Consider the following 24,890-nt stretch of genomic DNA (forward strand, 5'->3'; position numbering starts at 1 on the left):
TTCAAGCCCTGAGCCCCATCCCCTGGGAACGGGGATCCTTTCCCTCCTGGGATGCTCAGGGCTCTTCCTGGGGGCAGTGAGATGCAGGGGGGTGTGATGCCAATGCAGGACAGCGGTAGGACTCCCCCCAGGCTCTGTGGAGGGAGGCAATGAAGTGCTGTAAGAGCTGGTGTCCTCTCAGTGTCCTCAGTGGAAGCGACAGCAGCCATAGTCGAAAAGACAAGGATTTCAGTTCTGTTGGGAGGTCCCAGCTTCAACCAAGGAGCCATCCCCACCACAGGCTGTGCCACACTTTCCTATGCCTGTGCCTGTTTGTCCGCACGTTTTTACCACCACCCCTGCTTCCCCACCTCACTCTGACCTCATGCTGTCCCAACATTCAACAATGACTCTCTGTCCTCACGCTTTCTTCAAACACAAAACTGTCATTTTTTTGTGGTCTGACAATGGCTGTGAGATCCCCATAACCTGTGCAGCTTCTTACAAAGCCCTGATAATTCTCTTCAGTCGCTAAAGATGTCCCAGCCCCCAGCCTTACTTCAATCCTCTATTTCACTGCATGTCCCAGCACCGAACTGCATATCTTCCTTCTTCTGCTGCCTCAAAATCAAAACTCAACCTATTTCCTCTCAGTATGATGCACTCTCATCTCCCGCTACTTCACATCTTCTTCCTGCTTTTTACACACACATACCTCTCTTTCCCTTAATTCCCATGTGTCCCACAAACCCTTCTGCTGGCCCTGCAGTGACAGAACTTTTGTGCATCCTACAGGCTCGTGGATGTTTCCTGAGGTCCATTGAAGTCTGGGGAGCAAAGGAAGATATGGGAGGTGTCTCAGCCTCCACATCAGCCCCAGGGCTGAGGGCCAGCCATGGCATGAGGAGATGGAGGCCAATGTCTCCCTGTGTCCCCTGCTCCTGTCTCCAAGGCATCCTTATTGTCCACTCCCAGTAAGCCCCTGTCTGCCAGCCGCTCTCCCAGGAAAAGACTCTTCTCCCAGAGGCACCTCAGGCTTCTCCAGCTACCCCAGCAATAGAGAAACTTGTCCTCAGCTGATGCATTCAGAAATAAGTTTCTCTTGGTCATTTATTCCCCCTGGAAACACAGAGCTGCTCCTTTGCTCTTCTCTGGGAATGTCACTGGCCCCAGAGAGCCTTTCACCAGTGAAATTTTCCATGCTGAACTGACCTGTCTCTCCTACCCCTCCCCGTTCTCTCCACAGGGCCCTGAGCTGGTGGTGCTGCTCTGCAGAGCGAGTGGGCTGTGGTGCCTGCAAGCCATGGGGTGACAGTCCCAGGTAGACACCTGTGATCATTCACTATCTCCAGGGGAACTGGGCACTCATGGGTGAAGGCTCAGCCCAGACTCATTCCCTGACACACCGCCCCATGCCCTCCTCCTATGGAGAACCCAAGCACAGCAGCTCGGCCTTGTGGGGGAAATTTCTTCAGCCTGACCTCAGCTGTGGAAGAAGAGCCCAACCTCCAGACATTGAGGAAATGCCCTTTTATTACACAGATGACACATGGGAGGCCAGCTGTACCATCGTGCCAGACACATGAGAAGAGACCCCTGGGTCAGACAGGCTGGTTCATGACTCTGGGGAAGTGGAGTGGGTGCAGACATGGACAAACATGGTTATCACAGATAAAATGCCTAAAGTGCAGGAGGTTCCCAAGATGAATTTGAAATCACTTCTGAGGAGACACGGGCAGGTTAATGGTGCTGAGAAACAGCTGATTGAATCAGCTTCTGCAAAGTTGCTTTAAACTCCTGGTTCCTCATGCTGTAGATGAGGGGGTTCACTGCTGGAGGTACCAGTGAGTATGGAAATCACACCACAGAGAATGCTCCTGCACAGAGAATTCCATCAACAAATAACTCTTTGTTCATTTAATATTTGATTGACTGACTTCAGGAGTAGTCCCCAACACACCCTTGGCTGGACACGAACAACATTTTGTCCTAAGGAGCAGCCTCATCCCAGCTTCATTCCGTGGTCCGTAACTGTGAGACAAACCCTGCAGCAAAAGTGGAGTGTTTGTCGGAGAGGGTGTTAACTGAAATGACCCGCAGTGCATCCTTTGGCCTGGCTCTCGGGATGCTCAGAGCCAAATGAACTCTGAAGGAAAGTAAATCTGGATTTGGTGTTTACAGAAAAAAACATTTAAATCTCTTTCTTGCTTAGGTGGTAGAAATAGCAAAATTCTTGTTATTGTTTGCTTGTGTAAAGGTGGTATGGGAATTGCACAGAATGAAATTAACCATGCAGCCTGAGCTAACAAATATCTTAAGGAGGAAAAGGGTGTTAAAAAGCTCCACAAGTGAGTGATTAAACAAGGGAAATGCCCTGGGAGGTTCCACTGTTTTAAAGCAGCAGATTCCATCTCTCCAGCCTTGCGAAGTCTATGTTAGTCACAGCAAACTGGAAAGCTTAAAAGCCACTAAGAAAGGCAACTTGTGCCATTGGGACCCTGTGGTGTGCCTGAAATCAATCCCAGGATCTCCTGAGAGAAACAGATGAGAAGGTAAAGAATGTGCAAAAGGAGAAGGAATTTCCCAAATTACAAGAACCATCTTAATTAAAGGAGAGGAAGATCTTAGAGTCCACAGATACAGACTCTGGTATCAATTAAATAAATGGAGGTGAACGTTGGACAAGAAACAGAACTAAAGGTTTTAGAAAATGAGCTTGAGAAAGGTGGAACAGCAGCTCAGTTTCTAGCAGAGCAGCATATAGTCACTAACACCAGTGACAATAAACGCAATGCATTCCCTGCAGTCTGGGAACTCAACAAAAAGTCTTGGTCAAGACCCATAGGTTGTACTGGAAAGGCCCAGGTTCCTGTGGGCTGGCACCATGGATCCTGGTACCCTTGACAGCAGATTCTTGGGGCTGACCCACAGCTGAAGAGGCCATTGGGAACCCGAGAACCTTGGCCCTGTTATTAGGAGGCACAGGAGCATCCATAAACACTCTTGGGTCATCTGGGGAAACCTCAGGCTGAATAACTGCAGAACAAGCAACTCCAAGTGGCTGTGACAGAGCCCATCATCTTGAGCCAATCTGTGAAAAAATCACCTTCCAACCAGGGAAAGTCAAGGGAGTCATGTGAACAGACCCATCAGGTCAATCCCCATATTAAGGGAAAGGAATATTTATTATGCTGTAGATGCAGAAGGCAATAAGCATTGGATTGTGCCTCAGAATATTCAAGGGGAATCTCATCAAACTCAAATGAAAAAATATTTCCTTATCTCCAGGTTGAACAAACTCTGTTTCACCCAACACTCACCTTCCACCCTCTGAACATGCACCATGGTGCAGAGCCTAGTTCTCTATTCTTTATGGCCTCCTCGTAGGTGCTGCCCGGCTGCACTGAGGTGCCCCTCAGCCCTCTCTTCTCCAGGCTGCACAACACCAGCTCCCTCAGCCTCTCCTCACAGGAAAAGTGTTCCAGGCCCGGACTATCTTGGGGGTCATTCACCAAACCCCCTCCAGCTTGCCAACATCATTCCTGTCCTGGGGGTCTGAAATCTGGATGCAGTAACCTGGACAATGCCCTCTCTTGATCTCCTGGCCGCACTCCTGGCCATCAAGCCCCGGGGGCAGCTGGCCTCCCTTGCTGCCAGGGCACATGTCTGCCTCCTGCCCAACCCACCAAGACCTTTCCCACGGGGCTTCTCCCAGCCAGGCAGCCCCCAGCCTGTGCCATTGCCAGGGTGAAGTTGTCTTAAGGCCTCATCGACTTCCTCTTCATGATCAGGAGGTCTGGACCAGACATCCACCCACCACAATTTTGCCTATGATTTTCTTTCCTCTCATGTTGACCCTTCAGTTCTCAGCTGACTCCCAAGACCTCACAGTTTCTCCAGGAGGTGATTTCGACCAACTTACTGCTACAGTAGCTCCTTGCAAACCCTCTGGGTTCTCTAGTGTCCAGTCTAGACTTAAGCTATCAAAAATACCAGGCTTCCTGGCTTCTTGTCCTTGCTGGTTGCTCCGGTTTGATGTTCACTACTGGTTACACCCACCGACATACACACCAACGTGACATGCACACACACCGGTTTTGCCAGTTGCTGGCCCCCCACAGAACAGCTGGAAGAGCAACTGACGTCATCTACCTGGGCTTGTGCAAAGCAGTAGACACTGTCCCGTATGACATCCTTGTCTCTAAATTGGACAGAAATGGATTTGACAGATAAACCGCTCAGTGGAGAAGGAATTGGTTGTACAGTCTCACTCAAAGAGTTGAGATCAGTGGCTCAATTTTCAAAAGGAAAGTGGTGATGAATGGCATCCTCAGGGGTCGGTGTTCGTACCAGCGCTGTTTAACATCTTTGTTGGTGACCTGGACAGTAGTGCACCTTCAGCAAATTCTCCAGCAACACCAAGATGTGTGGTGCGGTCACACGCTGAAGGCAAGGGATGTGCCATCCAGAGGGATCTGGACAGGCTTCAGAGGTGGGCCCATGCAATCCTCATTAAGTTCAACATGGCCAAGTGCATGGTCTTGTTCATGGTTTGGGCGAATATCAAACACAAATACAGGCTGGATGATAAGTGGATTGAGAGCAGCCCTGTGGAGAAGGACTTCGATGGAAAACTGACTGTGACTCAGCAATGTGCACTCATAGCCCAGAAAGCCAACCATGTCCTGGTCTGCATCAAGAGAAGTGTGGCCAGAAGGTCAAGGGAGGGGATTCTGTCCAGAGGAGGCCATGAAGATGATCAGGGTGATGGAACACATCCCCTGTGATGACAGGGTGAGACAGTTGGGGTTCTTCAGCCTGGAGAAGAGAAGGCTCTGGGGAGGCCTTCTAGTGGCCTTCCAGTACTTCAAGGGGGCCTACAGGAAAGCTGGGGAGGGACTCTTTATCAGGGAGTACAGGGATAGGACAAGGGGTAAAGTTTTTAAACTGAAAGAGGGGAGATTAAGATTAGGTATTAGGAAGAAATTGTTTACTTTTTCTGTGGTCACAAACTGGAACAGGTTGTCCAGTGAAGTGGTGGCTGCCCCCTCCCGGGAAGGGTTCAAGGCCAGGTTGGATGGGACTTTTAGCAACCTGGTCTAGGGAAAGGTGTCCCTGACCAATAATCTTTAAGGTCCCTTCCAACCCAAGCCTTTCCATGATTGAATGATTTTTATGATTATTCTCAACTTCCCATGAGCAGACAATGTCCAGCCACCTCCTGGAAGGAAAGAATTCAGTACATGCAGTTTCCCCTCACAGCCACTTGCCCACCCGGAGGGTACCAGCTTCTGCAGGGGGTTGGAGAGACAACCTTCCTGTTGTATGAACACCACTGAGTAACAGCCAAACCATTGGAGTGTGATCAACACCTTTGGAGCCATGAGTACGAAGCAGAGCAGGATAGGGGCTGCTATGGGGGAAGTTCACCCCATCCCAGCCAGAGCCAGTACCGTGGTGTTGAGGGGTCTCTTCCAACCTGTGTTATTCTATGATTCAATGAATCTTTCCCTTGGAGAGGTCTCTGAAGACAGGATAGACAGAGGAAGAATAAAAAAAGGAGAAGCGGAAACAGAGATATAAAACGCACCAGTATAAATACAGCAGTTCCTCAGAGGAATATTTCTCCACTCCAACTGTTTGTAGGAAATCCCTCAGATAAATTTAATGAAACAAGCTGACTTCTATCTGCTCAGGGACTGGGTGATGGTTGCGTACAGTATCATGTGGTCAGTTGTGTCTCAGAACTCCTAATCCAGCAGGAAGCCAATGGCTGTGAAGAGGGGCTGTGAGGTCACAGCTGGTAGGTCAGCCCTGGACTCAGGGCTGGGAGAGGTGCTTTTAAGCTCCCCTCTGCCAGCGCCTCTGCCAGGCCAGCAGAATGCACCCGGGTGGCACATGGACTGTGATATCCCCTCTGCCCAAGGGTCACTCCAGGAAGGGGGCTGAGATTTGGGTTGTCATGTTTCTTCTGTCTGAGAACATGACAGGACAGCAGCAGGCACAGGATTTGGCTGTTTTTACCCAAGAAGCTGTACAGCCAGCAGCCCTGGGAGATCATGGTGAGGTGACTTCTGTCTGGTCAGGTGAAAGGCCACAAGAAGGCAGAGGGGTTGGGTTCCCTGCTTGAAGCGTCGTTTCCAGAAGGTTGTGGGAAATGGCAGGAGGAAGAAACATTGTCACACAGTGTAGTTTGGAAGGTGGAGACTGAGCACGAGAGGAAGAAATGTCACCCCAAGGGTCGTGGTGTGGCACAAGAAGTCATCCAGAAGACAGATGAGATCAGTCCATGCCTCTGTGATTCAGGGAACAGAGTGTGAGTGTGGCCAGACGTCAGTGAAGGTGTGGAAATGCCAGGGGCAGAGCAAGGTGAGGAAGCGAGGTGAGTGTCTACGGACTGCAGGGAAACAGGAGCAGCTGTGGGACAGCGTAGGACAACCTGTGGTGGAGATGGCAACGGGTGCTGGCAAGGCTGGGAGTCAGCAAGAGAACCCAAGTCTTTGTGCCCTTGGGTACAGCCATCGTCTCTGGCACCGAGGCCTATGAGGGGACATGTTGTCCAAAGGCTTTCAGGGGGGCTTATTGCCCCCTTGCACACCATTCATAAGGCTGGGGACTGTAAACCCATTGTCCTTCACTCAGCATCACCCACCCCACATCCCACTGGCCCCAGAAGAGCCCTGAGCAATGCGTGAAGGACACGATCTGCCTTCCCAGGGGCTGGGGGTCAGGGCTTCACCTTTCTGCTTCATCAAACAAACCCCGGCTTTTCTCAGCACCTGAGCTGCCTGCACTTCCCTTTGCCTACCTGCAATCATGGCCTCCAATTATCTGTCCTAAGTAGACTTTGGGGAGGCTTTGCTGGTCATGGTCCTCAGTGGGACTCCTTAAAGCTTCAGGGTACCTCAGGTTTTGCTTTTATCAAGTCTTTTAGAGGTTTGAGTAATCTCCTCTCAGTACCTGAGGGTCAAATACACCAGGGGCTCATTAAAATAAAACAAGCCCTAAGGAGCCATGTCTCTTCCTGTACTTTTCTTTAAGTCTTCAAGACTTGTACAAATGATTGGAGCAGTTTCCTTATGTAGTTATGGATGAGTATTTCAAAGAACTTCAAATAAAATGAGGTTTTATTTTCAAGGGTGTATTTTGTTACTTTTCAGTGTAGAGAAGAGGTGATGTCAGCATTCTCCAATAGATACTGATGCAGGGTCTCTCCTAAGAACATCTGGACAGGTGGAAAATCAGTTCCTTGAGGTCTGACACAGAATGGACAACCTTCCCCCTCACCTCCATAGCCCCACCATTTCTCTTCTTGGTTTCCTGGGACTTTTTCTTACATCAGATTTCTCCACTACAGGCTGCAGCTGGAGGTTAGAGCTAATTTGTACCAGCTCCCACCTGCTTTCCTTAGAGAACTGGCTGCACACAGGCACAGATTCTTTTTTCCTAATTGTCAGCAAAGAAAAGTAAAGCAAGTTAAAGTTTCATGAGGAGTAAACTATTGACTATTGAAAGCCAGGCAAAGTTTTAACTCCCTGGTGTCAAAGATGCAAGTGTGTCTGTGAGAGGTATTTGAAGGAACAAAGAGTAAAGGGAGGGTAAAAGCAGAGAATAATGGAAAGGGCTTTTGCCTAGACAGTCTGCATCTGGAAATGTGACTTTAGAAATTGTCATTGTATCCTGGACATTTGGAAATATGTGAAAGATCAGAGAAATCAAGTATGTGGTATAACAGTTCTCTTGGGTGACATTTCTGGGCTCCTAAAAGAGAGGAAAGTGTCCAAACACAGTCAGCATGGACTTCCCAAGGGTAAATCATGCCTCACCTGCCTGATTGACTTCTTGATGAAGTAACTGCTTCTGTGCACGAGGGAAGAACAGTGGGTTATGTACCTCCACCTCAGGAAGACTTTGGACATGGTCTCCCTCAATGTTCTTGTACCCAAGTTAGGCCAATCCAGTCTGGATGGGTCGACAAAGAGATGGGTAAAACACCAGTTGGATGATGAGGCTGAAAGCGCAGTGGTGAACGGGTCTTACCCTACCTGGAGGCCAATGGGACATATTTGGTCATGGTGGGGCAGCACAGGGGACTCTCCTGGGACCTGGGCAGTTTATCACTTTTAAATGATAGAGATATTCATAGAATCCTAGACTCATAGACCAGCCCAGGTTGGAAGGGACCTCGACAGGTCATCTGGTACAAAGGGAGCCTACTTGAGATTATCTAGAACCCTGGGCAATTGCTTCTTGAAAACCTTCAGTGATGGGGACGCCAACACATCCCATGCGGAGTTTCTTCCAGTGAATGATTGTTCTCACTCCTTTGGACTATCTCCAGTCTGTCCACGTCTTTCATTAATCGTGGGGACCAGAACTGGACACAGTACTCCAGGTGGAGCCTGACAAGCGCTGAGCAGAGTGGGATGATCCACTCCCTGTCTCTGCTAGTAACGCCCCTGCGGATGCAGCCCAGGAGCCTGTTTGCTGTTGTTGTTGCAGCGACGCACTGCTGGCTCATCTTCAGCTTGGTGTCCCCCAGGAACAGGTCCCTTTCAGCAAGGCTGCTCCCAGCCACACAGATCCTGGCCTGTGCTGGGCTCTTTGGTTATTCCCACCCAGGGGCAGGACTTTGCTAAACTTCAGGCTAAACCCCTTTGTGAAACTTCATCCTGTTCTTGCGGGACCATTCTTCCAGCCTGTCCAGGTCTCTGTAAGATGGCTCTGCCTTCCGACGTGTCCACCTCACCATCCAGTGTGGTGTTGTAGCAAACTTTGTGAGGGTGATTTCAACCCCATCCTCCAGATAAGTTAGGAAGATGTTGAACAGAATGGGGCCCAGTATGATTTCCTGGGGGATCAAGATTTTTAGCAGCCTCCAGCCTGAGTAAAAAACATTGTTCACCACCCTCTGAGTGCAGTCTGTTAGCCAATTTCCTACCCATCTCGCAGAGCATCCCTCCAATCTGTATCTTTCCTGTTTTTGCAGCAGAAGGCTGTAGGAAGCAGTGTTGAAGGCTTTGCTGAAGTCCAGGAAAACAACATCCACTTCTCTCCCCATGTCAACAGAAGATGTTATTTAGTAGAAGAGGGTGATCAGGTTACATTGACACAATTTGCCCTTGGTAAATCCGTGCTGGATTTTCCCAATCACCTCCTCCATTTGATATCTGATATTTGAAAGATTCCCCAACAAAATCCCTAAAACAGTCCTCATGGCTTCTTCTCCCCATGGCCATGCCACTTTGGAAGCTCCCCCAACATCTGACCACTGCCCAGACCCAGCCGTGTCCCATGTTGGTCTTTGCAGACAGCCTTGCTCCAGGGACTGCTGGGGTCTGGGCCAGGAGAGAGGCCGGGCAGGGCTGGCCATTGCCCCCATCCAGGCACTGAGACCAGCAGGAGGATGGAGATGGTCCTGCAGAAAGACTCATCCATAGCCCTGGGGTGAGCAGCCAGTGCTGGAAATGGCCAATGAGAGAGGCTGGGGGGTGATGAAGGCCCTGGGCCACCTTCCTGGTCTGTCCATGCCACCAAGGGCACAGACCAGCCTCTTCTCTCCTGCACCTGCATGTCTTCGATCCCTTCCACAAGCCCTGGCTCTGCACTACAAATGCCCTGGTCTGAGTCCTCAACCTGTGTGGTCACACAGTGTGAGTTATATGCTGGTGATTTTCTCTCCCCAGTAATTTCCATCCCAGCCCAGCTGCCTCCAAGCTCTCCCACCTCCCCTGCCCTCTCTCCACCTCTCTCCACAACAAAGCCCAGTCTGGGCTGGTCCCAAGGCAGTGCCCACTGCAGGGTGCTCTGGGCACTCACCCCACAGCCTCAGCCCCTCTGAAGGGCACAGCAGCTCCTCGGGGACAGGAATGGGTCAGCCCCAGAGATGGGAGGCACCCATGGCACAAGGAGAAGAAGGTCAGGGGCACCCTGCATCCCCTGCTCTCCTCTCCAGCAGATCCTGAGGAGTCTGCAGACACTCCGTGCCGTCCCCTCCCATCAGAATAGTACCAGATGCCTGAGGCAGTAAAGGCAGAAAGGTGTTTTCATTCCCGTTTATTCCTGCCCTAGTAAGGATGGATGCCAGAAGAACAGTTTGTGGGTGCATTTATTTTGCTTAAAGACACAGAGTGCCTGGCTCCTCCTTTACACAATGACCATGGGTCTGACAAGACAGGAGAATACTGATGTGGGAGGGAAAGACTAATGGAATTTCTTGTAGAACACATAAGCACAAAAGGAAAAAATAAAAAAAATAACTATATAAAAAAGGAAAGACATGTTTAGGTTGTCATAGAGTGGGAGCAACTTGTAGAGAAATGAGAGTCTATGGCTGCCATAAAACGTCCAATCAGTTTCCTCAGGGCATCCTTGATCTCCTGGTTCCTCATGCTGTAGATGAGGGGGTTCAGTGTTGGAGGTACCACTGAATACAGAACTGCAACCACCAGGTCCAGGGATGGGGATGAGATGGAGGGGGGCTTCAGGTAAGCAAACATGCCAGTGCTGATAAAGAGGGAGACCACGGCCAGGTGAGGGAGACACGTGTAAAAGGCTTTGTGCCGTCCCTGCTCAGAGGGGATCCTCAGCACGGCCCTCAAGATCTGCACATAGGACATCACAATGAAAACAAAACATCCAAATGTTAAACAGGCACTAAAAAGAAGCAGCCCAACTTCCCTGAGATAGGAGTCTGAGCAGGAGAGCTTGAGGATCTGGGGGATTTCACAGAGGAACTGGTCCAGGACATTGCCTTGGCAGAGTGGTAGTGAAAATGTGTTGGCCGTGTGCAGGAGAGAATTGAGGAACCCAGTGCCCCAGGCAGCTGCTGCCATGTGGACACAAGCTCTGCTGCCCAAGAGGGTCCCGTAGTGCAGGGGTTTGCAGATGGCAACGTAGCGGTCATAGGACATGATGGTGAGGAGAGAATACTCTGCTGTAGCACAGAAAAAGAAAAAAAAAGAGCTCTGTGGCACATCCCAAGTAGGAGATGTGCCTGTTGTCCCAGAGGCAATTGTTCATGGCTTTGGGGAGAGTGGTGGAGATGGAGCCCAGGTCGAGGAGGGAGAGGTTGAGGAGGAAGAAGTACATGGGGGTGTGCAGGTGGTGGTCACAGGCGATGGCGGTGATGATGAGGCCGTTGCCCAGGAGGGCAGCCAGGTAGATGCCCAGGAAGAGCCCAAAGTGCAAGAGCTGCAGCTCCCGTGTGTCTGCGAATGCCAGGAGGAGGAACTCAGTGATGGAGCTGCTGTTGGACATTTGTTCTCCCTGGGCATGGGGGAGTGTTGAAAAAAGAGAAAACATTGACAAGTTAGGGCAGATTTCTTTGAGTCAATCCTAAACACCCCCTCAAAATGACTTCTTTTTCTTTGGGGGAGCTTCATTTAACTCCTTTTTATGAGCTCAGGTTTGTGCTGCTGAGTGAGGGCACTTTCTTTAAAGAAGCAGAAGACAACATCTCTCGCATTGCTTTCAGATGGAACCCGGGGGAGCCCTGATCAACAAAAGCGCTCCCTGTACCCTCGTGCAGAGTTAGGAGAGCTGCTCTGCCCACGAGTGACCTACTGGTCACCACATAGGTGCCCTGTGCTTATTACACTTATCTCTGCTGGAGGATAATCTCACTAGCACCGTATCTGAAGAAGAAACTGGGCTTTTGTGAGCTTAGAAGTCTCCATTTTCAAAGTCCATTTCTCCAAACTCTTCTCTCCTTTCTCATGCAGTGAGGAGAGAATGATGAGGAGGGGTGGCCTGACTCTTCGCTGCCTGGAGATACCCCTGCAGGAGCTATTTGTTTCCAAGCCTTCCCCCTGCCAGTGCTCACAGCCCCCATCCCACCCGCTGTGTGCTCAGCTCTGCCCTGGAGACCCCTCCTGGCAGCAGGGCCCTGCCCAGGGGCATCTCCCTGTCAGCAGGTCCTAAGGACTAGGTCAGATAAGCACTGATACTGCAAGCAAAGGTGGTGCTGGTGCTGTCTGTAGGTAGAGGGGTGGGTGAAGGCACTTTATGTGGCTTCTAGCAGATCCGCTGATCCCCCAGTGAGTCACTGATTTATTCACTTTTGGCAGCATCTTTCTATGTCACTCTCAAGGACAGCCCTGGGCACCCCTGGCTGCACCCGCGCCTGCACACCCCTGCAGCCGTCCCCGGGAGAAGGCAGCCGCCATGGCCTGTCCCTCTGACAGTGCAGCAGGGAAGCCCTGCTCTGGAGCACGGCCTCCTCCTCCAGACACCAGGGAGATTCCTGGTGGCTGTGCCGGCTTCACCACAGCACCTTCAGCTGCATTGCCCTGCACCCACAGACTTACTGTGTCAAGGGCTGCGAAGATTTCTCCTCCAGTGAGCTCTCAGCATCCTGCCACTGCCGTCTGCCTTTCCCCTCTCTGTGCCCGGCTCCTCTGCCCTCGGTGCCTGCAGGCAGTGCCCTCAGCCCTGCTGCGCTTTGCAGAGGAGCTGCTCCTGGGCAGAGCTGTCTCTCTGCAGCGCTGACCACTTGCCCTCAGCTCCCTCTGTCTCAGGAGCCCGGCCCAGCTCTGCAGCAGAGGACCAGCCCAAGGCATTTTAATGACCCCTCAGGTGGGTTTGATGATGTGTCTCTGAACATCAGACACTCAGAAGCTGCTGAAGAAACCTCTAAAGAAATCAAAGTTAAATTCAAACTGCAAAGTTTCTTGTGGCTTTAATGGGTCCCACTGAGGGACACTGTTGACAAAGCCTCCCCAGGCTCCACTTAGAGCAGAAATGTGCAGGCAGTGATGGCAGGTAGGGAAAAGCAAAGCAAAGGTGGCTCTGATGCTGAGGAAACCTGCATGTGTTTCATGAAGCCAAAGGGCCAAGCCCTGACCCCATTAACCAAAGAGCCAAGCCGTGACCCCCAGCCCCTGGGAAGGGAGATCCTGTCCCTCACCCATTGCTCAGGGCTCTTCCTGGGGCAGTGGGTGATGGAGATGTGCACCTGCCAGGCTCCTGAGTAGGGACAAGGGGGCAATGAGGCCCCAGTTCTGCAGGGGACTGTGCCTCCTCATAGGCATCGGTGGCAGAAAGAACAATCATAGACACACGAAGAGATTGCGTTTGTTGGGTGCTTTCACCTTTTCCACAACTGTCTGTCTTCTCCACCACAGGCTGTCCTATGGTACTGCATCACCTGTGCCTCTTTCCCTGCAGGTTGTACTCACCCACCCCGCTGTCCCACCTTTCTCTCACTCAAGCATCTTCCTTCCTTTACTGATATCTCACCATCTTCCCTGGCTCTTCCTTGAAATGTTGGGTTTTGGTTTTTGAAATCTTCCAAAAGCCTTCCACTGCTCCAGACTCCTTCTGGGTGATCTGTTACACTGCAGCACTGCTCTTAGAGTGAATACTTTTTCTCCCTGTGTACAGCCTGGACTTCCCCAGCTGCCCTTTCTGGAGTTATTTCATTCTCATGCTGTTTTCCACTATGAAGTAAAACTCCACCATCTCTGAAACCTCTCTTCAAGCACTCTCAGGTTACTCCTATTCTGTCTGGAGTCTCCACACCAGTAAGCCCAGAGCGTTCAGCCTCTCTATACTGGTCATGTGCTTGAGGCCTCCAAACACCATCTTGGGAGATGTCTGGGAACCCTCCAAGGTGTTTGCAGATGAAAGCATAGTGATCATAGTCCAGGAAAGACAAAGTGAGACTTTTTACCAGCACCTGTAATGGCAGGACAAGGGGCAATCGTTTTAAACTCAAAGAGGGTAGATTTAGATTTGTTATAAGGAAGAAATGTTTTACGATGAGGGTGCTGAGACACTGGACCAGTTTGCTTGGAGAACGTCCAGGGAGGTGGCATCCACAATTTTACTGGACAATGTGTTCCTGTGTCTTTCCACCCCCACAGTAAATAATATCTTCCTTATAACTAATCTAAATTTTCCCCTTTCAGTTAAAAGCTTTTACCCCTCATCCCATCCCTACAATGCCTGATAAAGAGTCCCTCCCCATCTTTTCTGCAGGCCTCCTTTAAGTACTTGAAGGCCTCTAGAAGGTCTCCCTGGAGCCTTCTCTTCTCTGGAATGAACAATCCCAACTCTTTCAGCCTGTCCTCATAAGGGAGGTGCTCCAGCCTCCTGATTATCCTTGTGGCCTCTTCTGGACCTCTTTGAGAAGGTCCATGTCATTCTGATGCTGGGGGCCCCAGAGGTGGACACAGTGCACAAGGTGTGGTCTCATGAGAATGGAGTAGAGGGACAGAATCTCCTCCCTCAACCTCCTGGCCACATTTCTCTTGATGCAGCCCAGGAAACGGTTGGCTTCTTGGGCTGCAAGTGCATGTTGCTGGCTCACAGTCAGTTTTCCATCTGCCAACACCCCCAAGTCCTTCTCCCCAGGGCTCTCAAACCACTCTTTGCCCAGTCTCTGTTTGTGCTTAAGATTACCCTGATCCATGTGCAGGACCTTGCACTTGGCCCTGTTGAACTTCATGAGGTTTGCATAAGCCCAGCTCTCCATCCTGTCCAGGTCCCTCTGGATGGAACATCCCTTCCCTCCAGCGTGTCAACTGCACCACACAGCTCGGTGTCGTTGACAAACTTGCTGAGTGTGCACTCAATCCCACTGTCCACATTACCAACAAAGACATTAAACAATGCCGTTCCCAAAACTGACCCCTGAGGATGCCTCTTGTCACTTGGACATTGAGCCACTGACCACAAGCCTTGGACTGTGACTGCCCAGCCAGTTCCTTATCTCTGAGTGGTCCATCAATCAAATCCATGTCTCTCCAATCTGGGGGTCTGGTACTGACAAGGCCATGGGGCTGGACCCAGAGGGGAAGTTGCCCTTTATGGGAGAGAGCAGCAGGAATGTGTGGAGCTCTGCCTGGGGATGGACAATGAGTCAGCTGAGAGCTGAAGGGTCGTGGGGAACATTGTGGTAGGTGGATGTCTGCTATGGACCCCCTGATGAGGAAGAGGAAACAGATGGACATTCTTGATTCACCTGGAAGAAGCCCTGGTCCTCATAGCAGAACTAAACTATCCCAATATTTGGTGAAGGGGCAACATACCCAAGTGAAAGCCATCCAGAAGATTTTTGGATTTATTTGACAACATCATACCAACAAGGGTGACTGAAGAGGCAGTGAGGGGAGGTGTCCTGCAGGAAATGAGACTTAGAAACAAGGAAGAGCTGGTCAGGGATGTAACAGTCACAGGTGGAAAAGTAGAGTTGAGGCTACTGAGAGAAGGGAACAAGGCCAAGAGCAGCACTTCAGTGAGCAGGCTCTGGCCTGATGAGGAACCTGCCTGGAAGAATTCCATGTCACACAACGCTGAAGAATTTCCCAAATTAAGACACCAACTTAATCAAAAGAGAGGAAGATAGCAGGGTCTACAGATATAGGCTCTGCTTACAAAATAAAAAGCCGGAGTTAGATGCCAGACAAGTACAAGATTTAGAAATGGAATTACAGATTTTAGAAAATTACCTTGAGAAAGGCTGAAGAGCAGCTCAGTTTCTAGCAGAGCAGCATATAGTCACTAACACCAGTGACAATAAACGCAATGCATTCCCTGCAGTCTGGGAACTCAAGAGTAAGTCTTGGACAGGATCCATAGGTTCTACTGGGAAGGCCCAGGTTCCTGTGGGCTGGCACCATGGATCCTGGTACCCTTGACAGCAGATTCTTGGGGATGACCCACATATGAAGAGGCCATTGGGAACCTGAGATTGGATTGTGCCTCAGAATATTCAAGGAGAATCTCATCAAGCTCCTCCATGAGCTGAGGCAAACACTCTGAGCAGAGTGAAGGACAGTGAGTGCTGGCCTAACACGAAGAAGGATGTAGATCTCTGGGGTAGGAGCTGTCTGTCTTGTGCCGTGACCAGTGCAGATTACACTGGAGTAAAAGCCCCAGCCCAGCACCAACAGAGTGGAGGCCCACGGCCGCACTGGAAGACTGATTTGGTGGGAGCTCTACCAGTGACAGCTTGAAACACCAAGTGCATCTTGGTAGTAGCAGATCCTTTTAGTGAATGGACAGAAGCCCCCTTGCAAAACCAACATGGTTGCCACCACTGCAGATCTCCTGTTGAACGCTGTTATTTCTTGCTGGGGTCTGCTCCACAGCACTGAGTCTGATCTCAGCACCGACTTTGTGGCAATAATTCTGCATGAGCACTGCAAAGCCTGAACGCGACACGTCCCACCCTGGCTCTGCCAACGCGTGGGGCAGGGGAGAGGGAAAGTCCAGTGAAGGGGCTGGGTTTGGCTGTTGAATGTGGGGTGCAGCAGCGATGAGGAGTCAAGGGAGTGAATGGGGAGACACAGGGAAAGACACCACAACTTGTGATGTTGACTGTGAGAACACTGCTGTTACAGGTTCCTGATTGGCCAGCAGCTGACCCCAGTAATTTGGGGACAAGACACCTATAGCAAAACTGCTCATCCCAGCAGACAAGCAGGGACAGAGAGGAAGGGGAGAGTCAGGCCAAGGGGAGCTGGCTGGAATGGGGATGGTTATGAGGTCACTTCCACTGCAGAAACCTGCCTGGCCCTTGGTAGACATGCTGGCCAGCAGGCATTGTGAGGTCATCCAGCACATCAGATAACCCACCCAACAGAAATTACATCTTCAGAGAGGGGAGGGGGTGAGGCAGAAGGAAGAGGCCCACCTGGGTTCTGACTCTGAGGGCACTTCTGCTACTGGGACCTGACCAACCCTGACAGACAGAAGGGCAGGCAGCGCTTATGGCCACCCTGCTCAGGATTAGCCCTGAGATGGGTGAAAAATCTTTTCCTTATCTCCAGGTTGAACATCCCCTCTTTCACCCAACACTCATCTTCCACCCTCTGAACATGCACCATGGTGCAGACCCTAGTTCTCTATTCTTTATGGCCTCCTTGTAGGTGCTGCCAGGCTGCACTGAGGTGCCCCTCAGCCCTCCCTTCTCCAGGATGAACAAGCCCAGCTCCCTCAGCCTCTCCTCACAGGAAAAGTGTTCCAGACCAGGCCTATCTTGGGGGCCATTCACCAAACCCCCTCCAGCTTGCCAACATCATTCCTGTCCTGGGGGTCTGAAAAGCGGATGCAGTAACCTGGACAATTGTATCGGGTCTGGCTGAGCCAGAATTGGTTTTCCCCTGTAGCAGCCCTCATGGTGCTGTGTTTTATGCTGGGAGCTGGCAGGGTGTTGATAGCACACTGGTGTTGTGGCTACTGCTGAGTAGTGCTTACACAGCACCAAGGCTCTTTCTGACATTTCCCCCCCACAGTGGGACGGGGTGGGCAAGATCTTGGGAGGGGACACAACCAGGACAGCTGACCCGAACTGACCAAAGGGATATTCCATACCATATGACGTCTGCTCAGTATAAAGCTGGGAGAAAGGAGGAAGGGGGTGGGGTCACCCTTGGTCCTCCGAGGCAACCACTACGCGTATTGGAGCCCTGCTTCCTGAGAAGGCCCGACATCGCCTGTTAATGGGAAGTAGAGAATAAATCTGTTTTCTTTTTTTTGCTTCCGCGCGCGGACCTTTGCTTCGCTTTGCTTATATTAAAACTGCTGTTGTTTTACCCACAAGGGTTGTTTTGTTTTCCTATCTTATTTTCTTTCCCTTCTTTGCCCTATTGAGAAAAAAAGGGGAAAGCGGGGGGAAGTGATAGAGCGACTTGGTGGGTACCTGGCATTTAGCCAAGGTCAAACCACCACAAAAATGCCCTCTCTTGATCTCCTGGCCGTACTCCTGGCCATCAAGCCCTGGGGGCAGCTGGCCTCCCTTGCTGCCAGGGCACATGGCTGCCTCCTGCCCAACCCACCAAGACCTTTCCCACGGGGCTTCTCCCAGCCAGGCAGTCCCCAGCCTGTGCCATTGCCAGGGGGATGTCCTGCAGGGTCACACACTGGCACTTGTCCTTGCTGCATTTCCTGAGCTTCCTGCCAGTACGTGCTCTCCTGCTCGTTTGGCCCTTTCCCTGAGCACTGAGGCCTGGAGACCTTTTCAGTGAAGTCTCAGGCAAGGATGGTATTGAGTCCCCCAGCCCCACCTGTGTCTGCTGCTGTTCAATCACCCTCCCCATTCAGCACCAGCCCTGCATTTCCCTTGTTCATTCTTGCTCTCTAATGAGTCATTCAAGCTCGTCTTTTTGCTCTTGTCTTTCCTTGCCACCACTGGTTCCAGGCAAGCTTTGCCTTCCTAAAAACAATGAAGTCAATCTCTATAAATTTCTCCTTTGTAAACTGTCCTTGCTGTCACCTCCTGGCAGCTGCTTCCTGGCACCTGCAATGTCCCTGCACAGAGTCACAGCCCCCCACAGAGAGACAGCCAGCCCTGTCCCTGCAGTGACCCTGCACAGTGTCACAGAACCTTTGAGGCTGGAAGGCAGCCAGCTTCCACCTTCTCTATGCTGCCTCTTCATGCTTCATTTTAGTCAGCAGCTCCTTTCTCATCCCTGCCAGCCTCCTGCCACCTTTGCATGACTTCCTGCATGTCAAGGTGGAGTCTTCTGGAGCTGGAAGAGATCCTTGACCATCAAACAACTCTCTGCACCCCTCTTCTCTGCAGGGTGGTATCTCATTGGATTCTTTCAATCAAGTCCCTCAGCAGGCCAAAGCCTGCTCTCATGAAGCCTTGTTCCCTTCTCTCACCAACCTCAGCTCTACTTTCTCAACCCTGACTGCTCCATCCCTGACCACCTCTTCCTTGTTTGTAAGGATGAAGTCCCACAGGGCACCTCACCTCACTGCCTCCTCAGTCACCCTTCTCAGGACAAGCCAACAAGCTCCAAAAGCAGCCTGTGTGGTTTGCAACTTGCTCTCTTGCCTCTTCAGCAGATATGGGGATAGTGTAACTCCTCGGTGAGGATCAGGGCCTGCAAACATGTGGCTTCTTCCAGTTGTCTGAAGAAGGCTTCATCTACTTCCTCTTCGTGAGCAGGAGGTCTGGAGCAGACATCCACCTACCACAGCATTGCCCATGTTGTTCTCCCTCTCATGTTGACCCCTCAGCTCTCAGCTGACTCCTCATCCATCCCCAGACACAACTCCAGGCATTGCTGATGCTCTCTTCCGTAAAGGACAATTTCCCTTCTGGGTCAAGATCTATGGCCTTATCAGTACCAGATGCCCGAGACCCCACAGTTTCTCCATGATGTGGTTTGGTCCACCTTACTCCTCCAGTAGTTACTTTCACACCCTCTGGGCTCTCTAATGTCCACTCCAGACTTAGGCTTTCAAAAATACTGGGCTGGTTTCTCTGGTTTGATGTTTGCTACTGGTTACACCCACTGACATACACAGCAGCATGACATGTACACGCACCAGTCTCGCAGGTTGCTAGTGCCTCAGTGAACAATTGGAAGAGCAATTGATGACATCTACCTGGACTTGTGAAAGCCTTTGACACTGTCCCACACAACATCTTGTCTCCAAATTGGAGAGACATGGATTTGACAGCTGGACAACTTGGTGATAAGGAATTGGCTGGACAGTCTCACTCACATCATAGTGATCAGTGGCTCGATGTCCAAGTGGTGATCAGTGACGAGTGGCGTCCTCAGGGGTCGGGGTCGGGACTGGCACTGTTTAACATCTTTGTTGGTGACATGGACAGTGGGATTGAGCGCACCCTCAGCAAGTTCACCACTGACACTAAGTTGTGTGGTGCGGCCGACACACTGGAGGGAAGGGATGTGCCATCCAGAGGGACCTGGACAGGCTGGAGAGATGGAACTGTGCAAACCTCATGGAGTTCAACAAGGCCAAGTGCAAGGTCCTGCATATGAGTCAAGGCAATCCCAAGCACAGATACAGGCTGGTCGATGAATGGATTGAGATCAGTAATGTGGAGAAGGACATGGGGGTAGTGGTGGATGGAAAACTGACTCTGAGCCAGAAATGTGCACTTGCAGCCCAGAATGAGAAGTGTGTCCTGAGCTGCATCAACAGCCAGTACAGTGTTGTTGAGGGGGTGTCATGCATCCTGTGTTATTCTGTGATTCCATGAATCTTTCCCTCGGAGAGCTCTTTTGGAGACAGAATAGACAGAGGAAGAAGGAAAAATCGAGAGGCAGAATTAGAGGTATAAAATGCACCAGTATAAATACGGCAGCTCCTCGGAGGAACGTTTCTCCACTCCAACCATTGGTAGGAAATCTATCAGACAAATTTGATGAAACAAGCTGACTTCTATCTGCTCAGGGACTGGGAGATGTTTGGGTACAGCATCATGTGGTCAGTTGTGTCTCAGAACTCCTAATCCAGCAGGAAGCCAATGGCTGTGAAGGGGGCTGTGAGGTCACTTGTGCCTGTGGAGGTGATAGGCCACAGCAGGACCATGGCTGAGAAGGGGACTGTGAGGTCACAGCCGGTAGGTCAGCCCTTGACTCAGGGCTGGGAGAGGTGCTTTTAAGCTCCCCTCTGCCAGCGCCTCTGCCAGGCCAGCAGAAGGCATAAAGACAGGGCACTGGGGGGAATTAGTGGACACCAGGGTACTGGGCTGGAGGCATTGCAGGGACAGGACTGTGTCGAATGCAAGTGAGGATTAAAGGAATCCAAGTGGAGGGGACATGGAGATTCCAAGCACAGTGGTTGGTGGGGACAGAAGGAAGAGGACTGCAGAGGACAAAAACAATGAGATTGGAGAGTGTTTGGGAGTGGGGGATCAAGGAAGGGGATCTGGGGACACTGCTGCAGTGGACAGGATGAAAAGCAAAAGACTGAGGGGAAAGACAGAAAGAAAGGCATCGGAAGGGATCAAAGGGAGGGGATTTGAGGACCCCAGACAGGACATGAAAGAGATCCCGGGGACAAGATGCCTGAGGGGACCAAAACAATGGGATGGAGTTGCATAAGAGGGATGGACGTGGTGGCATCAGGACAAGAAATCTGTGGGGGTACTCCCAGGGAAGAGACGGGTCCAACCATTCCAACAGGAACTTGGGCTCTGGGCACAAGAACATTAATTGTGTGGGAAGCAGGGGGGGACATGGAATTGTGGAGGGGAGAAAGCTGCATTGCTGGGGGCTGGAGGTGCAGGGGAGCCTGCAGGAGCCCCTGCCTTGGGAAAGGAGAGGCCAAGGCAAGGGGATTCATGCTCATCACTACAACTTTGTTCTGCAGGAGACCTGATGTCGTCCAGCAAAGACCCATCCCCAGCCTTAAGCCCCTCTGCATGGCACTGGGGACTCACTTAAGCATTTTCTAGGTTGCACAGCAGGATGGGGAAGAGCAGGGCCATGGTGAGCACTGCAACCTTCATCTTCCTCTGCAGTGTGGTGAGTGTTGGGTGAAGTTGGAGAAGGTGAGGGCAAGATAGGATTCCTCCTCGCGCACCCCCAGCACCCACGCCTAGAGCCCCCAGGGCAAAGCCAGGCCTGGCAGAGACACCAGCCCTGGCAGCAGAGTCACCCCCTCATCCAGCATGGATCCAATCACCTTCCCTGGCATCAGACCAGCTTCCTCCATGGGGCAGCTGCACATGGAAGGGCCCAGGAACCTTGGGGTGGTGATGGGGGGTGGACAGAGCACCCCTGACAGCTGGACAAGTCGTGGGGAACTGTGCCAAAGGCTGTACACAGATGACATCACTCAGATGACATCCGTAGATCTTCCCTTGTGCACTGAGGTAGTCACTTTCTTCATAGATGACCACTAGGGTGGTCAGGCAAGACTTACCCTTGGTGAAGCCACACTGGCTGTCTCCAATCACCTCCCTGTCCTCCATGTGCCTCAGTACAGCTTCTAGGAGGGTCTGTTCCATGATCTTCTCAGTCACAGAGGGGAGGCTGACAGGTTGGTAGTTCCCAGGGTCCTCCTTTCTACTCTTTTCAAAAAGGGGTGTAATGGTTCCCTTTCTCCAGGCACCAGGGACTTCCCCTGACTGACGGGACTTTTCAAAACTCATGGAGAGTGCCTTGGCAACTACATCAGCTGATTCCCTCTGGACTCGTCAAGTCCCACAGACTTATGTATGTTCAGTTCCCCAGGTGGTCATGAACCTGATCTTCTCTTACAATGGGAGGGACTTTGCTCCCCCAGTCCCTGCCTTGTGGTCCATCCATTCGAGAGGTGTGGGAAGAGAGGTTGCCAGTGAAGACTGAAGCAATAATCTTGTTGAGTACCTCAGCCTTCTCCTCATACATTGTTGCTAGTTTCTCAGTCCTGTTCATCATGAGGGTACACTTTCTTTTACCTTCCTTTTCAGGCTGATGTACCTGTAGAATCCCTTCTTATTCTTTGCATCCCTTCCCAAGGTCAGGTCCAGCTGTGCCTTGGCCTTCCTGACCCCATCCCTACACAACCCAGCAGCGTCCCTCTACTCATCCCAGGGTACCTGTCCCTGCTGCCACTGCCTGTGCATTTCCTTCTTGCCCTTTACTTTGACCAGCAGGTCTCCACTCAGACATGCCAGTCTCTTGCCTTCCTTGCCTGATTTCTTATACCTGGGGATCGATAGAGGTTATTCTTCCCCGCAATGCAGGACTGGCCACTTCTCCTTCTAAAACTTTAGAAGTTTCTGTTGGCTGAATCCTGGAGTATCTCAAAGGCCTCCTGGACTGAAGCTCCATCTTGCGAGGTGTTCATGTTTGTGTGCAAGTGGCTCACCCTGATTGTGGTGAGGCATCAACACAAGATCACAGGATAAGAAACTGCAGGACACCACAGCTAATAAAAGGAGTTGCTGGTTTTGTACTGACCAAGGCAGGAATCAACATGACAACCTCTTAGAAACACTCTAGGAGGGCAGGAAGCCAGCAAAGCCAGGGGCAGTGGGGAAAGAATAGAGTTGGGCTGGGAGGTAAAAGAAGGAAATAGAAAACCAAAGGTTAAGCTCAGATGTGATGAAACCTGCATCAGAGTTTCCCTGCCGAGCAGCCCCGTGGGACAAAAAGCAACAGTTGTTTGCTCCAAAATTATGTCTGCTCCCTTCCATGGTCATGGGGAATGTAAGTGCTCTCCGTGTCACCAAGGGAAGAGCTGTGGTGGAAGGAAATGTACCATCACTCAACCTGGAAGGAACCTCGGGAGGTTTGTAGGCCAAGCACAACCACTGTCATTGGAGAAAGGAGAAACGAGGTTTGGGCTGTTTTTATGTTGGGTTGTGGGAGTGGGAAACACAGGCCTCTATAGACACGTGTCCAGTAGTGATCTCTCCAGGAGCTGATCTTAGATTCTCCTTCTAACCAGGAGCTGGTCCTGGGATCCCCTCATTCCTCCAGTACTCCCACACACAGAGAAAAACATACACAGATACACCAATGTCTCTCCAGCACAGAACCACTGAGGCTGGAAGGCAGCCAGCTTCCACCTTCTCTGTGCTGCCTCTTCATGTTTCATCCTCATCCATACCAGCCTCTTCCCATATTGCTTGACTTCCTCCATGTCTGGGTATACTTTTCTGGAGCTGTAAGAGGAGATCCTTGACCATCAAACACCTCTCACCACTTCTCTTCAGTGTCCTATTCCATGGGATTCTTCCAAGCAGGTTCCTCAGCAGGCCAGAGTCTGCTCTCCTGAAGTCCTGCTCTTTGCCTTGTTCTCTTCTCTCATGAGCCTCAGATATACTTTCTCATCCCAGACTGTTACCTATTTGACCAGCTCTTCTTTGCGAAGAGGCTAGTCGCACACTGGCGTTGGGAGAGGGGTGAATAGCCCCATACATCAGGACAGGCTGGGACCTGATCGGCTGAGCAGCAACTCTGAGGAGAAGGGCCTGGACACTACAAGCATGCCCTACGAGCAAGGAGAGGATGAACACGATGAACAAGGGCAGCTGCCTACGGGGCTGCATTCGGAGGAGCATGGGCCACCCTGACAACCTGAGTTACCATCCCCCTCCACTCAGCACTGGTGTGGCCCCACACACATGGGTGAGTCCCAGGGTGTGGCTCCCCATTGTGGAGAAATAGGGAGGACCTGGAGAGTGTTGAGTGAAGGTCTGCCAAGGTGGGGTTTGGGACCTGGTGCCCATGAGCTGTGTGGGGTGGCTGAGGGACCTGGAGTTTTTTGGCCCAGCAGTGTGGAGGCTCCAGGCACTATAGGAGTAGCCTGAGAGTGACTGAGGGGGGATTTCAGAGATGATGGAGCTTTTCTTTGCAGTGAGATACATCATGAGAAAGAACTAATGTCACACAGTGCAGCTGGGGAGGCCCAGACTGGACACAGAGAAATGTCACTCGAAGGGCAATGCTGTGGTGTAACAAGTCACCCAGAGGGAGACTGGAGCTGCCCCAGGCTTTGTGTTTCAAGGAGCAGCCAGGGAGGATGGAGAGATCTCAGTAAAGGAAGGGAGATGCTCAGGTGAGAGCAAGGTGTGGTAGCCGGGTGGAGGTCTCCAGCCTGCAGAGAAAGAGGTGCAGGTGTGGGACACGGTGGGACAGCCTGTGGTGGAGACGATAGAGAGATGAGTAAAGTCTGAAAATCCCCCAGCAGAGATGAGCTCTTTCTGCCCTTGGCTCTGGCTGTTGTCTCTGCCACTGATGCTGATGAGGAAGCACCTTCCCCTTCCAGCACTGGGTCTCATGGCCTCCCCTTCCCCACCCAAGAGCCTGGGTGGTTGTGGACCATAGTCCTGCCTTTGGCATTGTCACTGCTGCAGGAAAAGCCCTGAGCAATGTGTGAGGGACAGGATCTCCCTTCCCAGGGGCTGGTGGTCGGGCCTTGACCCTTTGGCTTAATGTAACACATCCAGGTTTATTCAGTATTTGTTCCAGCTTGACATGCCCTTTGTTTACCTCTCATCTCTGTCTGGAGTTTTCTACTCTAACTCCCCACTGGTGAGGCTTTGTCAGAAATGGTCCTCAGTGGGACCAATTAGCATTCAAAGAAACTTTGGAATTTGCATCTGATTTTTACTTCTTGACAGGCACCTTTAAATGTCTTATCACCATCTGAGCATCAAGGACTCGGCACCAAACCCACCTGAGGGTTCATTAAAATTCCTTGGG

At 51.3% G+C, this 24,890-nt stretch overlaps 1 protein-coding gene across 1 annotated transcript; it reads right to left on the reverse strand.

The window, feature by feature from the left end:
* Positions 1 to 10,262: 10,262 nt before the first annotated feature.
* Positions 10,263 to 22,115, reverse strand: LOC141936066 (olfactory receptor 14J1-like). Its single transcript, XM_074852792.1, has 3 exons — positions 22,065 to 22,115; positions 21,619 to 21,706; positions 10,263 to 10,915 (listed from the first exon to the last, which is right to left on the reverse strand). The coding sequence occupies exons 1-3, from the start codon at positions 22,113 to 22,115 to the stop codon at positions 10,263 to 10,265; spliced, it is 792 nt and encodes a 263-aa protein (XP_074708893.1).
* Positions 22,116 to 24,890: the final 2,775 nt, after the last annotated feature.

The sequence above is a fragment of the Strix uralensis genome, chromosome 31 (assembly GCF_047716275.1).
Source record: "Strix uralensis isolate ZFMK-TIS-50842 chromosome 31, bStrUra1, whole genome shotgun sequence".
Lineage (NCBI taxonomy): Eukaryota > Metazoa > Chordata > Aves > Strigiformes > Strigidae > Strix > Strix uralensis.